Genomic DNA, 17,433 nt, shown 5'->3' with positions numbered 1-17,433 from the left:
TTTCCTAGTGCTCAAGTGAATGAAATATTTATTTCCACGATAGTGTGGTTGACAATTTATATATATATATATATATATATATATATATATATATATATATATATATATATATATATATATATATATATATATATATATATATAATATTATATAATATTCTTACATCCTGCCTTCTTCCTCTTCCTAGTGTGGTTGACAATTTATATATATATATATATATATATATATATATATATATATATATATATATATATATATATATATATAATATTATATAATATTCTTACATCCTGCCTTCTTCCTCCCCAGAAACTTGCTCTCTCCTGATCTAGAATTTACTACTCCCCTCCTCGTCTTCGTCCTTCTCCTCCTCCTCGTCCTCCTCCTCCTCGTCCTCCTCCTCCTCCTTCTCTTCCCTCTCAAGTGCTAGCGGATTCGTGAGAGCTAAAACTGCCACACAAAAAGATGTTTGTATTTCCAGAAAGTTGTTGAAAATCTTTGCGACTCTACTTAAGGGATGATGGAAAATGGACTTTGGAAAACAAGGGTTCCCTGGAGCAGAGTGTTTTGGTGGTGCTGTTTGCTGGAAAATTTGTGGATGTGCGTCAGGACTCCTGAACGTGAAAGCCTCAATATTAAACCTTTTCTGACCTCAAATTCGCGTTTCTCGCGCCGTTTCTTGAGAGGTTATTGAAGTTTTTAAAGCGAAAGAATTCAATGTTAGTTTCCTTTAGTGGATTAAGTAATTCATTTGCTGTCTCGAGATATAATTTGTTTAATCTTATTTCTGTAACTTTATAAAGTGGTTCGTTGTCTCACCTAGTTGTACTTGCGGGGGTTTGAGGTTCAGCTCTTTGGTCCCGCCTCTCAATAGACAGTCAACTGGTGTACAAGTTCTAGAGGTTATTGAGCTCTATCATATCTACATTTGCAACTGTGTATGGAGTCTGTCTCCACCACATGACTTCCGACTGCATTCCAGTTGTTGAGTTCATCTGGGTGAGGTTAGGTGGATGAATGTGGGTATTGCCGGTGGGTGAGTTGAGGTTGGGTAAGTGTGGGAATTCCCGGTGGATGAGAGGTGGGTGGGTGAGGGTGTATCCCCCGGTGGATGAATTCAGGTGGTTGAGTGTGGGTATTCTCGGTGAATGCGTTTGATGGATAGGGTGAGAGGTGCCTCCGGTGGGCACGTTCAGGCGGTGGGCGCGTTCTGGCCCGGTGGGCGCGTTCTGGCCCGGTGGGCGCGTTCTGGCCCGGTGGGCGCGTTCTGGCCCGGTGGGCGCGTTCTGGCCCGGTGGGCGCGTTCTGGCCCGGTGGGCGCGTTCTGGCCCGGTGGGCGCGTTTAGATACAATTCCCACCACCCACTCATGGGCGTTTGACCAAAAGAGCCAATGACTGCACCTCCATGTGTACTCCCCACCATAAAGAACCCATTATTATTACCTACAGGTCTCTCCCCCACGACAAAAGACCTCCAATGCCCTCTGTAATGGGGCTCTCACCCTACAGAGGCCACCATATTACCTTCACGAGAGCTCCCCATTGATAAAGACCCATTACAACTTCTCCTGTAGGTCTTCCTCCTCGTCATGGGCCCATAACTTCCCCTCTATTGGTCTTTCCTTCAAGACAAAAAACCTTCCTAAGGAGACGATCTCGGAGGTGGGACGAAATATATCAATACATCCGTTAAACAAACCTTGATTTTTCATGCGTCCAGGTCCTTTGAGAGAGGTAGACGCTGTATCCTTGACCGAGAGGAGGCTATTGGGCCGTGTCTTACCTCCGACGCCTTGAGAAGTCGCGGTGATTGGGCACTGCGACCCAGGAGGAGGCTATTGGGGCCATGTCTTACCTCCGACGCCTTGAGAAGTAGCGGTGATTGGGCACTGCGACCCAGGAGGAGGCTATTGGGGCCATGTCTTACCTCCGACGCCTTGAGAAGTCGCGATGATTGGGCACTGCGACCCAGGAGGAGGCTATTGGGGCCATGTCTTACCTCCGACGCCTTGAGAAGTCGCGGTGATTGGGCACTGCGACCCAGGAGGAGGCTATTGGGCCGTGTCTTACCTCCGACGCCTTGAGAAGTCGCGGTGATTGGGCACTGCCACCCAGGAGGAGGCTATTGGGCCGTGTCTTACCTCCGACGCCTTGAGAAGTCGCGGTGATTGGGCACTGCGACCCATGGGGAGAATATTGGGTCATGTCTTACCCTCGACGCCACCACAGCTAATGGAGTGGAGGAAAACCAGCATATTTCTGTGTCTTCTTATCCGGTAAATGTATTTATCGGTTTCTGTTAATCGATAAATGTTCCGGCGTGAGGGAAACATTAATCTACATCCTTCCCTAGCCCGTAGGGGGGGGGGGACACGGGATTGGGGATAGTCGTTGCGGGATAGATAGAGGGAGAGGGTAGGGATCTGTTAGAGGGTGAAGTTATGGTTCGTATAGGCTATAGCAGAGGGTAGGGATAGTTATAGGGTGTTGGCGAGTGGGGAAATAGTTGGTAGGTTGTGGATAGGTGAAGATGTGGATAGGATGGGGAAGTAAGAAGTAAGGCAGGAGGAATATAATTGTTCTCTCTCTCTCTGTCTCTTTCTGTCTCTCTCTGTCTCTCTCTCTCTCTCTCTCTCTCTCTCTCTCTCTCTCTCTCTCTCTCTCTCTCTCTCTCTCTCTCTCTCTCTCTCTCTCTCTCTCTCTCTCTCTCTCTCTCCCTCTGTCTCTCTGTCTCTCTGTCTCTCTGTCTCTCTGTCTCTCTCTCTCTCTCTCTCTCTCTCTCTCTCTCTCTCTCTCTCTCTCTCTCTCTCTCTCTCTCTCTCTCTCTCTCTCTCTCTCTCTCTCTCTCTCTCTACTGCCTTCACTCACCATTTTCTCATCCATTCCTCACCTTCACCCTCTCATCTCTTCCTGTCGCCTGTGTCAGGTGTCGTGAGGCGTCTGGTCCCTCACAAGTGGCAGTGAATGTGTTTATGGTGTGTGAGGCGCGGTACCTGAGCCACCATCACACAAGTATTTTCCCTCCAACGAGGTATATTGCAGTGCAATGTGTGGTGTGGGCGTTGTTTCATAAGGGGCTCGGCTCATATGTCAAGTGGGAGGTGGCACGCGTGAGTGTGTGTGTGTGTGTGTGTGTGTGTGTGTGTGTGTGTGTGTGTGTGTGTGTGTAGTGTGTGTGTGTGTGTGTGTGTGTGTGTGTGTGTGTGTGTGTGTGTGTGTGTGTGTGTGTGTGTGTGTGTGTGTGTGTGTGTGTGTGAGTGGGTGTGTGTGGGTGTGTGTGTGTGTGTGTGTGTGTGTGTGTGTGTGTGTGTGTGTGTGTGTGTGTGTGTGTGTGTGTGTGTGTGTGTGTGTGTGTCTGTGTGTGTGTGTGTGTGTGTGTGTGTGTAGTGTGTGTGTGTGTGTGTAGTGTGTGTGTGTGTGTGACGTCTCCTAACATGTTTTTCTTTCACTTTAACTTTTGAAATTATAAATGGAGCTCGCTTCTACAATTTGATAATTAAGTTTATTCCCTACAATTGATGCTTTAAAATCAAACATTTTAATATCTGTATGACCCATCTGCTTCTCTCAATCCTGCGGGATCACCATAGCCCGTGCTACTTGGAACTTTGTTCCAGGTAGCGAATCTTTAACAACAACAACAACATGCTTCTCAAGCTTCCATCCACACCCTCCTGTTCTATTGGAGTTATTTGGGCACCTCTCGTATTTTTCCACGCTTTCAATCCTAAGTATTTTATACATCTCTATCATGGCTCTTCACTATTTCTCTTTTTTTTAACAATGTTAGGTCGAGCTTTCTTAGTCTTTTTCATACTTCATTCCTCGAAATTCTTGAACGCGTCTGAATGCAGGCCTTTGTACTTTTTCAAATTCCCTTATGTGCTTTTTGAAATGTGTGGCTCATCGAAGAGGCTGCATACTGTAGAATTGGTCTCACGTAGGTGCTGTACAGTGATTAACAACAGTTAATGTTATTTCGTATTCACAAAGAAATCACATTCAAGTGATGTATCAATGAGTAATCCTCCACTTCGCCCCTACTGATCTTCTTATTATTTTAAAAGCAAAACAATGGCTAACGATAAATAAACAATAACGATAAATAACGTTAGATAACGATAGATAACGATAAATCGCTAATGTCCAACAGGAAAAGTAACATTCCAATATGATTGTGCTTCGCCATCACAAGATTGTCACCCATGAAAAAAATAGTATAAACCTTAGCACCTCATATGAGGTCAAGATTCCAGGTGGCGCAGTGGTGACTGGCTCGCCCCACACTCCGCGACAGATTGCGTCCGGGATCGATGTCCGGTTAGTGAGGGTTGACTGGGCACTAATCCTTACAACTGTTTGCCACTGTTCACCAACAGCAATTGGAGACGTGATTGTAAATGGAGTTACAGGTGGTCGTGTTCTTGGGGAAACTAGTAGAGTAAGACTTAGGATGAGTCAAAACACTTCATAAAAAGCTGAGAAGACACAATGATTCATTACCCAGCGACTCACGTTGTTCACCTGGACATCTCGAGGTGGCTCAGGACTCACTCACGCAGCTCCACACTCACCTGGAAGTAAACAAGAATTTGTCTATCAGCCAATTAAGTAAAGAAAGCTAAATACATATATATATGTTGTACCTATTAGCCAGAACTCACTTCTCGGCCTACTATACAAGGCCCGATTTGCCTAATAGGCCGAGTGATTTTTGTTATTTTCAATAAATTGCTTCCAATAAGTTTATTTGAATTATTATTATTACATTATATTAAGAACATACATTATTGACGTAGTTATGTTAGTTTAGGTTAGGTTAAGATAGGTTAGGTTAGGTTAGGTAGGGTTGGTTAGGTTCGGTCATATATCTACGTTAGTTTTAACTCAAATTTAAGAAAGTTAAATCATACATGATGAAATAGATACCTTTATCATTTCATAAGAAAAAATAAGTAGGAAAATATATATATTCAGGAAAACTTGGCTTATTAGGCAAATCGGGCCTTGCATAGTAGGCTGAGAAGTGCGTTCAGGCTACTAGGTACGACATATATATATATATATATATATATATATATATATATATATATATATATATATATATATATATATATATATATATATATATATATATATATATATATATATAATCTTCTTTATATTTCTTATGTTCTTCACTTGAGATGGAAAATGAAAAATTAAGCTTCCAAAGATCATTTTACCGTTTTATTATGGGGCTGATATTAAGAGATGCGTTTCGTTGATCATGTCAACATTTCCAAAGGCAGATTAGAAGTGAATACAATTTAGCTGCCACAATGAAATATATAACCAAGATAGAGATGAAGTGTTTATAATGGTCAGAGGAAGATTCTTAATGTTCTATCTTGATCTTGAAGATGGTAGAACATCCAGCAGCCCGCCTGGGCCTCTGGAGCTGAGTGTGTTGAACACGAGAACATTCTCCTCAGCATCACTATACTCTTGTATCTACCAGGGACACGAGAACATTCTCCTCAGCATCACTATACTCTTGTATCTACCAGGGACACGAGAACATTCTCCTCAGCATCACTATACTCTTGTATCTACCAGGGACACGAGAACATTCTCCTCAGCATCACTATACTCTTGTATCTACCAGGGACACGAGAACATTCTCCTCAGCATCACTATACTCTTGTATCTACCAGGGACACGAGAACATTCTCCTCAGCATCACTATACTCTTGTATCTACCAGGGACACGAGAACATTCTCCTCAGCATCACTATACCCTTGTATCTACCAGGGACACGAGAACATTCTCCTCAGCATCACTATACCCTTGTATCTACCAGGGACACGAGAACATTCTCCTCAGCATCACTATACTCTTGTATCTACCAGGGACACGAGAACATTCTCCTCAGCATCACTATACCCTTGTATCTACCAGGGTAGATGGTGTAGATGGTAGATTACAGTGAGAAGACCATTCACCATTCTTATCCAAGCCTGTTTACATCTTGGAAAGACCACTTACCTTTACTCTCAATCTCCTGAGTGAATCTATGCATGGAACGTTGCTCTAAAGTTTCTTAAGCTGTTGGAAACGTTACATATCTGATATGTGTAAGAATATGTACTCAATATGTACACAGTAATATGTACACAGCTTCTCAAGATACACATTCTGGACACTATCAAACTGCACCATCCACAGCACTGTCTTATCACTATAACACACTGTAAATCACTACACTATTCACCGTCACACCGTGCATCATCCATGCTCACTATCAAATAGAAAATACTAGGAGTATGTTCCCCATCACCATACCCACCACAAAACCCTTCACCATCAGTGTTCCCATTGACACCATACTCTGCACCATCGGTCACCGTCACCCTCACTATCGCACCATACACCTCACTATTCAGTTTCAGTACAGTAAAGGCGTTATCATTCGTGTCTGTATTCATCACAAACTCTCCCATCATAATATACATTATTTATCACACTCCCCCATCATACTTGACAGTATTCGTCATCATACATTCATCATACTTGATAGTATTCGTCATCATGCATTCATCATACTTGATAGTATTCATCATACATTCCATGGCATACTTATCAGTATTCATCATACTTGACAGTATTTATCATCATACATTCATCATACTTGACAGTATACATTCCCCATCATACTAGAAAGTATTCATCATACACTCCCCCATCACACTTGAAAGTATTCATCATACACCCCGATCATACTTATCAGCATTCATCATACACTCCACCTTTCATACTTGACAATATTCATCATACACTCCCCCATCATACTTGTCAGTATCCATCATACACTTATCATACATGACTGTATTCATCATACACTCCCCCATCACACTTGACAGTATTCATCACACACTCCCCCATCATACTTATCAGTATTCATCATACCCCCATCACACTTGTCAGTATTCATCATACACTCATCATACTTGTCAGTATTCATCATACACTCATCATACCTGACGTCACCTCAAGCCTTCATTCACTTCGACTATTAACATTAGATCAAGTTTCTTAACTAAATTCAGACCCTGAAGACCATTTAGTTTAAGTTTTAAATGTAATCGTTTAAGTTGACCGAAACTTTAATGAAATTGGGAATCACAGAGGAGCGTTGTTCCCTGTTCGTGACTACAGCCGGAAGTTATTGAGTCTGACAGAGTGTCAGAAAGTTGTGATTTTTACGTAAAATTACGTTTAAAAAACACAGATTTTTACGTAAATCTGTGTTGGTTGAGTAATGATTTGTTTCGACAAAGTCGATGTGAGAGTTTTTTTTTTTTTGGCTTTCGGAGTACTGGCTGCGACTCGAACGCGCGCTGGTAGCATTGTCTGGCTGTTATACTAACCGCTTAGTTCTGGACGACGCTGGACCTGGATTCGAGCATTTATACGACCTCAATCCGCGACCTTTCCTCAGTCATGGCGGGTAAGTGAATGTTTGGTAAACAGTTTAGAGCTCCCTTGGGTTGTGAAGTTTACAAGCTCATAAACTGTTTAATAAACGTAAACAAAGTGGCCTTAATTGAGGGAAGATGTAGAGGTTTCGTAGGTGGTTGGGTAAATCTTTCATGAATCCCGGCCTGGGAGTAGGGGAAAGCGTGAGATACGAATTCCTTACTAGCCTCTACACTACTATCTAAAAGCTAAGAATGTACGAATTCTGACTATTGACGATCGTCTCAATAGGCACTGTCTAAATACGAGGATGGGTTGGGTACCTACCAGGCACCTGACCTTTCTATCTGCCCTTTCTACCTGTCTTTTCTACCTGTCCTTTCTACCTGTCCTTTCTACCTGTCAGACTAGACAGTGCGTTCGAGTCCGCAGAACTCTGACAAATGAATTATTCCTATAAAACAGCTCTGAATTTTAGTTTACATAGACATAGATTTATAAGGAGTGCCGGACCAACCGGGCTGTGGTGAGTATGTGGGCCTGCGGGCCGCTCCAAGCAACAGCCTTGTGGACCAAACTCTCACAAGTCAAGCCTGGCCTCGGGCCGGGCTTGGGGAGTAGAAGAACTCCCAGAACCCCATCAACCAGGTATCAACCAGGTATCAACCAGGTATCAACCAGGTATCAACCAGGTATCAACCAGACAGGAGCTTAGGGAGAAAATTAACCCAGTGATTTGTACTCTTGTGATGGAGGAACTATTTAAATGAGTTTGTTTATTTCGATTAGTTCTCCATAATTAGTTTTCTGTTTCTGTAATTTATAATAATTATTTCATTTTTCATTTGGCCAAATTTATACGTTAAGTTCTCTACTTGTTTGCTTTAATATACAAACAAATGTGAATTTAATGTTTATTTCATTGTATCAAAGTTTGGTTACCAGATCATTTTTGTTTATTTTCGTGTCTTTGCGCCACAGGGATGAAATCGCATTGCTTCCAGCTTGGATGATTCCAGCTTGGATGATTCCATCTTGGATCATTCCACCTTGGATCATTCCACCTTGGATCATTGCACCTTGGATCATTCCACCTTGGATCATTCCAGCTTGGATCATTCCAGCTTGGATCATTCTACCTTGGATCTTTCCAGCTTGGATCATTCCATCTTGGATCATTCCATCTTGGATCATTCCACCTTGGATCATTCCACCTTGGATCATTGCACCTTGGATCATTCCACCTTGGATCATTACAACTTGGATCATTCCAGTTTGGATCATTCCACCTTGGATCATTCCAGCTTGGATCATTCCACCTTGGATCATTCCAGCTTGGATCATTCCAGCTTGGATCATTCCACCTTGGATCATTACAACTTGGATCATTCCACCTTGGATCATTCCACCTTGGATCATTCCACCTTGGATCATTCCACCTTGGATCATTCCACCTTGGATCATTGCACCTTGGATCATTCCACCTTGGATCATTCCACCTTGGATCATTACAACTTGGATCATTCCACCTTGGATCATTCCACCTTGGATCATTACAACTTGGATCATTGCACCTTGGATCATTACAACTTGGATCATTCCACCTTGGATCATTCCACCTTAGATCATTCCACCTTGGATCATTGCACCTTGGATCATTCCACCTTAGATCATTCCACATTGGATCATTCCACCTTGGATCATTCCATCTTGGATCATTGCACCTTGGATCATTCCACCTTAGATCATTCCACCTTGGATCATTCCACCTTGGATCATTGCACCTTGGATCATTCCACCTTGGATCATTCCACCTTAGATCATTCCACCTTGGATCATTCCACCTTGGATCATTGCACCTTGGATCATTCCACCTTGGATCATTCCACCTTGGATCATTCCACCTTAGATCATTCCACCTTGGATCATTACAACTTGGATCATTACAACTTGGATCATTACACCTTGGATCATTGCACCTTGGATCATTCCACCTTGGATCATTGCACCTTGGATCATTCCACCTTAGATCATTCCACCTTAGATCATTCCACCTTGGATCATTACAACTTGGATCATTCCACCTTGGATCATTACAACTTGGATCATCTAACTGATCGACATCACGAGATGTAGACCGAAAGTTGTTCATGGTTTACAGGGGTGAACATACAGTGAGCGTTGACTTTAGTCCTGGACAATGTTCAGGACTAGAGTATACTTCCTGTATACTAGAGTATACTTCCTGTTGCTTGATCAGCAACCAGTTGTGGTTACCATAATGTTCCTTCTCTTGACGATAATGTTAGTTATAATTTTTAATTATATACAGGGCTAAAGTATACTTGGTTGTTTGATAGTAATCTTATGAAGGTGAAGGCAAGACCCAATTTATCTATAAGTGTATTAACAAAAAGCACCTTTTTTAATACACTTATAAGTATTTAAAACAATCTAAAAGTGGTTTCTCAGTGTTCAAAAATTTTGAAATGATATCGAAAGATCTCTGTGACACTAATTACAAAATTGTATTTGATTTCCAAAATTTTTTTAATTCTTTAGAAGAAAGCTTTGCCACAACAAACTTAATAAAAATAGTAGTTATAACAAAACTGACATGATTGATGGTTTTGTTAATAAAGTTGATGTTGTAGTTAACAAAAATAACAGCAGGAGTGATGTTAGCGTAGGTAATCATGGTAATGGTAAATTGTAATGGTAGCAATGGTAACGTTTGATAATGGAAATAATATTAAGAACAATGTAGGTAATGGTGTTTATGTGATAAACTGTAATGATTGCAACTAATTACATGTTGGAGAGACTGGTCCCTGTTCACACAAAACAGTTGATGAAGACAAAAAAAATCAGTATTAAAAAAAATTGATGAGAATAATGCAATTTCTAACCATTGATGGGATTTTAATAACTGGATAGATTTTATTAATAGTAAAATTGTATACAACTGCTCAAATATCAAATAAAAACGCCTAGTAGAACGAGTAATTATAGATTATATAGAGACAGAATAGGGCAATAAACATTTGAGTAAAGCAGATTCATGTTATCTTGAGGTTATCTTGAGATGATTTCGGGGCTTTAATGTCCACGCGGCCCGGTCCTTGACCAGGCCTCCACCCCCAGGAAGCAGCCCGTGACAGCTGACTAACACCCAGGTACCTATTTTACTGCTAGGTAACAGGGGCATAGGGTAAAAGAAACTCTGCCCATTGTTTCTCGCCGGCGCCTGGGATCGAAACCAGGACCACAGGATCACAAGACCAGCGTGCTGTCCGCTCGGCCGACCGGCTCCCTTTTATGTAACCATAAAATTATTCTTAAGGAAGCAAAACTAATTAATCTCGTTAAAGGGGCATTAGGTTCCAATTTGCCCCAAAAATGCAATAAATGAAAACTCGTTCGATTTCAACCAAATTTTTTTGACAAGTTGTATATGAAAAGTGTTAAGTCATATAAGCACAGATGACCTTCTGATATTCAGAGTAGAGATAATGTTTCCTCAGAACCCTGCCCATCATATCCTACAAGTCACCACAATGGTAAGCATAATCACAACAACGTCTAATGACGCCAGGTAAGGCTCTCTGCCAGGCATATAGACGCAAGTTCCCAGAAACTTGGTTCAAAACATTGCATCTTGAGAAAGGATGTACCCCAGAAAATGTGTTTTTTAAATACACTTATACATAAACTGGGTCTTTCCTTCCCCTTCATTCAAACCCTACAGTATTGTAGTAAGTTTTTCAGTAATCTACTGTCAAGGATGTATTTAATCCTCCAGAAGCTGATTGGCCTTAGGGGAAATACACATCGCAGAATGGCCATGGGAATATATATACACAGCTGTGTTTAACTTCACGGTCAATATACACTTATGTTTATTAATGGACTGTGTTGAGTCGTACACTGGGCGAGCCGAACACTAAGCTCTTATTGACCATGTGTCTACATGGCACCTGTTATGTAGCCACTGAAATCTATAATATTAACATTGGTTAGCATTGTAAATGTGTGGCCACGTCTGTGGTAGAAAATAATAATAAGAAAAAAAAAAATATCTTGAGAATGAAGATAAACGAGATAGTAAGCTCATTACTATCAACGTTTGCTAACAAAGCTAAGCTAATGAGGCGAATCACAAGTGAGGAGGACTGCAGTAACTGAAAGGTGAACTAGAACATTTCCAGGCAGAAAAATGGCTATTAGATTTTAACTCTGGCAAACGCAAGATTATAGAATATGAACCGTTGGAAGGAGGCCTCCAATACGGCACAGTATAAAAGTGAAGACGAATTCCTACTTCGACAAAACTGAAAGACTTAAGAGTAGACATAAGAGACCCGACACCAGAGGCATACATCACCAGAATAACGAATGCAGTGTATGCCACACACACACATATATATATATATATATATATATATATATATATATATATATATATATATATATATATATATATATATATATATATATATATATATAAATATATATACAGCTTACCCGAGAGCAGGTCTTATGTCACCCCGCCATAGAACGTTGACTTTAACATCTCATAAAACTAGAGAAAAGGTGCAAATATTTGCAACAAGGCTCGTGCCAGAGCTGAGGGGACTGAGCTAGGAAGAAAACTCTACGGGAACAGGGCCTCGCCACACTATGGGAAAGACGGAAGAGGTCAATTATAATGCTGGCATGCAATATTGTAAGAGGAATGGACTTCCTCTTCCAGTGTTTAACTCTGGTTAACAGTGGGAAGGGTGAAGCTTTCCTTTCCTTAAAGAGACAAAAAAGAAAGTAGAGCTTCCTCCCTGCCCACAGCCCCAACACTGGTGAGGAAGCTTCGTCCCTGCTCACAGCTGCAACAATGGTGGGGAAGCTTCCTCCCTGCTCACAGCACCAACACTGGTGGGAGAGCTTCCTCCCTGCTCACAGCACCAACACTGGTGGGAGAGCTTCCTCCCTGCCCACAGCCCCAACACTGGTGGGAGAGCTTCCTCCCTGCCCACAGCCCCAACACTGGTGGGAGAGCTTCCTCCCTGCTCACAGCACCAACACTGGTGGGAGAGCTTCCTCCCTGCCCACAGCCCCAACACTGGTGGGAGAGCTTCCTCCCTGCTCACAGCACCAACACTGGTGGGAGAGCTTCCTCCCTGCCCACAGCCTCAACACTGGTGGGAGAGCTTCCTCCCTGCCCACAGCCCCAACACTGGTGGGAGAGCTTCCTCCCTGCTCACACCACCAACACTGGTGGGAGAGCTTCATCCCTGCCCACAGCCCCAACACTGGTGGGAGAGCTTCCTCCCTGCCCACAGCCCCAACACTGGTGGGAAGCTTCCTCCCTGCTCACAGCACCAACACTGGTGGGAGAGCTTCCTCCCTGCTCACAGCACCAACACTGGTGGGAGAGCTTCCTCCCTGCCCACAGCCTCAACACTGGTGGGAAGCTTCCTCCCTGCCCACCGCCCCAACACTGGTGGGAGAGCTTCCTCCCTGCTCACAGCACCAACACTGGTGGGAGAGCTTCCTCCCAGCCCACAGCCCCAACACTGGTGGGAGAGCTTCCTCCCTGCCCACAGCCCCAACACTGGTGGGAAGCTTCCTCCCTGCTCACAGCACCAACACTGGTGGGAGAGCTTCCTCCCTGCCCACAGCCCCAACACTGGTGGGGAAGCTTCCTCCCTGCCCACAGTTGCATCACTGGTGGGAGAGCTTCCTCCCTGCCCACAGTTCCAACACTGGTGGGAGAGCTTCCTCCCTGCCCACAGTTCCAACACTGGTGGGAGAGCTTCCTCCCTGCCCACAGCACCAACACTGGTGGGAGAGCTTCCTCCCTGCTCACAGCTGCAACAATGGTGGGGAAGCTTCCTCCCTGCCCACAGCACCAACACTGGTGGGGAAGCTTCCTCCCAGCTCACAGCCCCAACACTGGTGGGAGAGCTTTCTCCCTGCCTACAGTCCCAACACTGGTGGGGAAGCTTCCTCCCTGCCCACAGTTGCATCACTGGTGGGAGAGCTTCCTCCCTGCCCACAGTTCCAACACTGGTGGGAGAGCTTCCTCCCTGCCCACAGCTGCCAACACTGGTGGGGAAGCTTCCTCCCTGCTCACAACCCCAACACTGGTGGGGAAGCTTCCTCTCTGCTCACAGCCCCAACACTGGTGGGGAAGCTTCCTCCCTGCCCACAGCCCCAACACTGGTGGGGAAGCTTCCTCCATGCCCACAGCTGCCAACACTGGTGGGAAGCTTCCTCCCTGCTCACAGCCCCAACACTGGTGGGGGAGAGCTTCCTCCCAGCTCACAGCCCCAACACTGGTGGGAGAGCTTCCTCCCTGCCCACAGCCCCAACACTGGTGGGAGAGCTTCCTCCCTGCTCACAGCACCAACACTGGTGGGAGAGCTTCCTCCCTGCCCACAGCACCAACACTGGTGGGGGAGAGCTTCCTCCCTGCCCACAGCCCCAACACTGGTGGGAGAGCTTCCTCCCTGCTCACAGCCCCAACACTGGTGGGGGAGAGCTTCCTCCCTGCCCACAGCCCCAACACTGGTGGGAGAGCTTCCTTCCTGCCCACAGCCCCAACTCTGGTGGGGGAGAGCTTCCTCCCTGCCCACAGCCCCAACACTGGTGGGGGAGAGCTTCCTCCCTGCCCACAGCCCCAACACTGGTGGGGGAGAGCTTCCTCCCTGCCCACAGCTCCAACACTGGTGGGGGAGAGCTTCCTCCGTGCCCACAGCCCCAACACTGGTGGAGGAGAGCTTCCTCCCTGCCCACAGCCCCAACACTGGTGGGGGAGAGCTTCCTCCCTGCCCACAGCCCCAACACTGGTGGGAGAGCTTCCTCCCTGCCCACAGCCCCAACACTGGTGGGAGAGCTTCCTCCCTGCCCACAGCCCCAACACTGGTGGGAGAGCTTCCTCCCTGCCCACAGCCCCAACACTGGTGGAGGAGAGCTTCCTCCCTGCCCACAGCTGCTCCTTTTATTCCAACTTTTGGTAGAAACACAACTTTTAGTTTTCTTTGATTATCTCGCATATACATCTCTATCCCAGAGTCCACAAGACATCTTCCCTCACACTACCTCCCTCTCCCACTACCTCCCTCCCTCTCCCACCACCTCCCTCCCTCTCCCAGCACCTCCCTCCCTCTCCCACCACCTCCCTCCCTCTCCCACTACCTCCCTCCCTCTCCCACTACATCCCTCCCTCTCGCACCACCTCCCTCCCTCTCCCAGCACCTCCCTCCCTCTCCCACCACCTCCCTCCCTCTCCCACCACCTCCTTCCCTCTCCCACTACCTCCCTCCCTCTCCCACTACCTCCCTCCCTCTCCCATTACCTCCCTCCCTCTCCCACTACCTCCCTCCCTCTCCCACCACCTCCCTCCCTCTCCCACCACCTCCCTCCCTCTCCCACCACCTCCCTCCCTCTCCCAGCACCTCCCTCCCTCTCCCAGCACCTCCCTCCCTCTCCCACCACCTCCCTCCCTCTCCCACCACCTCCCTCCCTCTCCCACTACCTCCCTCCCTCTCCCACTACCTCCATCCCTCTCCCACCACCTCCCTCCCTCTCCCACCACCTCCCTCCCTCTCCCAGCACCTCCCTCCCTCTCCCACCACCTCCCTCCCTCTCCCACCACTTCTATATCAGTATGTACTAGACTGGTTTACCGGTGGTGCCCGGGTCTCTGCCCTTCTCTCTCTCCCTCTCTTCTTCCTTCCTCACACCCTCCCTCTCTACCTTAATTTCGTCAGTTCCCCGGTAGGTAAAAAATGTTGAAGTAGCGTTAAATGAACGCTGTTGACGTCGGACTAAGGTCATCACTATGAGTCAATGTTGTCCGCGTTGATTCATCATTGATGACAGCCGATAATTCGGCCGGAAGGTAATGTAGACACAATCAGATCCACGTTTCAAACTTCGTTGGATTCGTTGGTTGTCGCAATAGGAGCCAATCCTACTTCAGGATCTTCATGGGGGGACAACTTTCCCCCCCCCCTTCCCCCTAGGATATTTTCCATACAATCCCTATTCACCATACAAAGTAACGTGAGTCTAACCGCAACCATCTGTGGCCTCGAACCTCGACCAGACACTGGATAGTGCTTGAGCATTGAGTGCAAGAGGAAGGGACGGGAATTGTTAGGGGAGAGCGCCAAGCCATTATGGCTATATAGCACTGGGAAGGGGTCAGGATGGAACGGGGGGGGGGGGAAAGGAATGGTGCCCAATCACATGGACGGTCGGGGATTGAACGCCGACCTGCATGAAGGGAGATTGTCGCTCGTTGGACGAGTGCAACAGGAGTTTTTTTTCTACCACAGACGTGGCCACACATTTCCAATGCTAAGCAGCATATATACATTTTCTGAAGACGCTGAAGTGATAGTAAGTGTATAAGTTGTAGGGATTATCTCTGGGATTTTTGTTATGGGAGAAGATAACATGCCAGAGAGAGCGAGAGAGAGATATGAGAAATCATTTCATGTTTTGCTGTTCACCTCCGTGTTTTCCAGCGTTCACAAACAGCAGGAAGAGGACATGATGTACAGACTCCCGTAAATGGTGGAACTTCAGCGCCGGGTGAACCGGGTCCGTTAATTTTATGTACAGAACAACGCAGACAAACGGGAATGAAACTCATGTCATTGATTTCTGCGTTAGGTCGTATTGTGTGGCTCTACCCCTCGCTGGGCCGTGTGGACAGTGGGTCGGTATTTACTCTTTGTCCCTGCAGATTCGAGCAGTTAGCTCTTGGATCCAACCTTTCTAACCGATTGATTTTTTACTCGTGTATTTCTCTCTAACACACGCGCGTGCACACCCACACACAGGGTGTACACGGTGCAAAGTGTACGTAATACATCACTCACAAGGAACACACTTGTAGCTAATGCAACAATCCTGGCCCTCACCACTGACCAGGGAAGACTGCAAGTACTGGAAGCTATACTCATAAATGAACAAAGACCCAACCTAAATATTCAGAGTAATGACTTGGATACCTTGCCAATGCTGAGACCCAGACCTCACCATTGAGGCTCACCACCAGCCAGGGTCCCCAAGGGAAACTGGTCCATCCTCTGCCCCCACATCCTTCTCCTACCCCCCTGAAGCCTAGAAACATCCTCCCGTACATTCGGAGGCTCAGGAACATCCTCCCCCTACCCCCTGAAGCTAAGGAACATCCACCCCTACCCCCTGACGTCCAGGAACATCCTCCTCTACGCTGGTTTTATCACTTCCGGGTGAATAAATCCGTGCTGATTCCTCGAGGGAGGAGATGATCGGGAGAGTTTCCTTGGCCTGGGAAGAAGAGGCGGGAGGGCGCGCCGAGGCCCTTCAACAATGGCCTCAGGAATACCTTGAGCTGAGGAGATTGACAGATTTTTCAGCATTAATTTTCCTGTCGTCGCGGATGAAGGTCTTTGACCCGAGCGGACACTAAAGAGCACACAGGGACGAGAAGGGACTTGAGACATATTACGAATAAGGAAACAGGCTGCTGTAAACGATGGGAAGAGAGACAGAGAGAGAGAGAGGGAGAGAGAGAGAGAGGGAGAGAGAGAGAGGGAGAGAGAGAGAGAGAGAGAGAGAGAGAGAGAGAGAGAGAGAGAGAGAGAGAGAGAGAGAGAGAGAGAGAGAGAGAGAGAGAGAGAGAGAGAGAGAATGATAAGTTGAAAGGAAAATAGAGAGGAGAATAAACGAGGAGAGAGATAGAGAGAACGGAAAGAATTGCGCATTGTAATATATTTCTTTTGTTTGAAAAAATGAGACGCCCATATGATGGGGTTTGTTAAAATGAGTTTTTAACTCGTCAATTTGGCCATGTTTTAGTAAGTTATGGTAACCAACGATACAAATATAGCCTATTATGAGACGTAACCGCTCGAATTTCCACAATTATTATGCATCTGACTTGTGATAGGTTAGGTAGGTAGTTTGCGGTTCGTAAATA

At 45.7% G+C, this 17,433-nt stretch overlaps 1 protein-coding gene across 1 annotated transcript; it reads left to right on the top strand.

Annotated features, from left to right (window-relative positions):
* The first annotated feature begins 4,172 nt into the window (after positions 1 to 4,172).
* On the top strand, positions 4,173 to 9,596 carry LOC123765326 (uncharacterized protein slr1819-like). Its single transcript, XM_069335444.1, has 2 exons — positions 4,173 to 4,321; positions 8,465 to 9,596. Exons 1-2 carry the CDS (start codon positions 4,173 to 4,175, stop codon positions 9,594 to 9,596), a joined length of 1,281 nt encoding a protein of 426 aa, XP_069191545.1.
* The last annotated feature ends 7,837 nt before the right edge of the window (positions 9,597 to 17,433 follow it).

Source organism: Procambarus clarkii, chromosome 33, assembly GCF_040958095.1.
Source record: "Procambarus clarkii isolate CNS0578487 chromosome 33, FALCON_Pclarkii_2.0, whole genome shotgun sequence".
Taxonomy (NCBI): Eukaryota; Metazoa; Arthropoda; class Malacostraca; order Decapoda; family Cambaridae; genus Procambarus; species Procambarus clarkii.
Note: the sequence above shows the minus strand (reverse complement) of the source record. Positions and strands in the feature narration are given on the sequence as shown.

Bases quoted from the DNA above. Each gene is read 5' to 3' on its own strand.
- LOC123765326 (XM_069335444.1), top strand. From the start codon at position 4,173: ATGATTGTGCTTCGCCATCACAAGATTGTCACCCATGAAAAAAATAGT. The intron at 4,322-8,464 runs GTTAGTGAGGGT...CATTGCTTCCAG, and splicing joins GCGTCCGGGATCGATGTCCG to CTTGGATGATTCCAGCTTGG.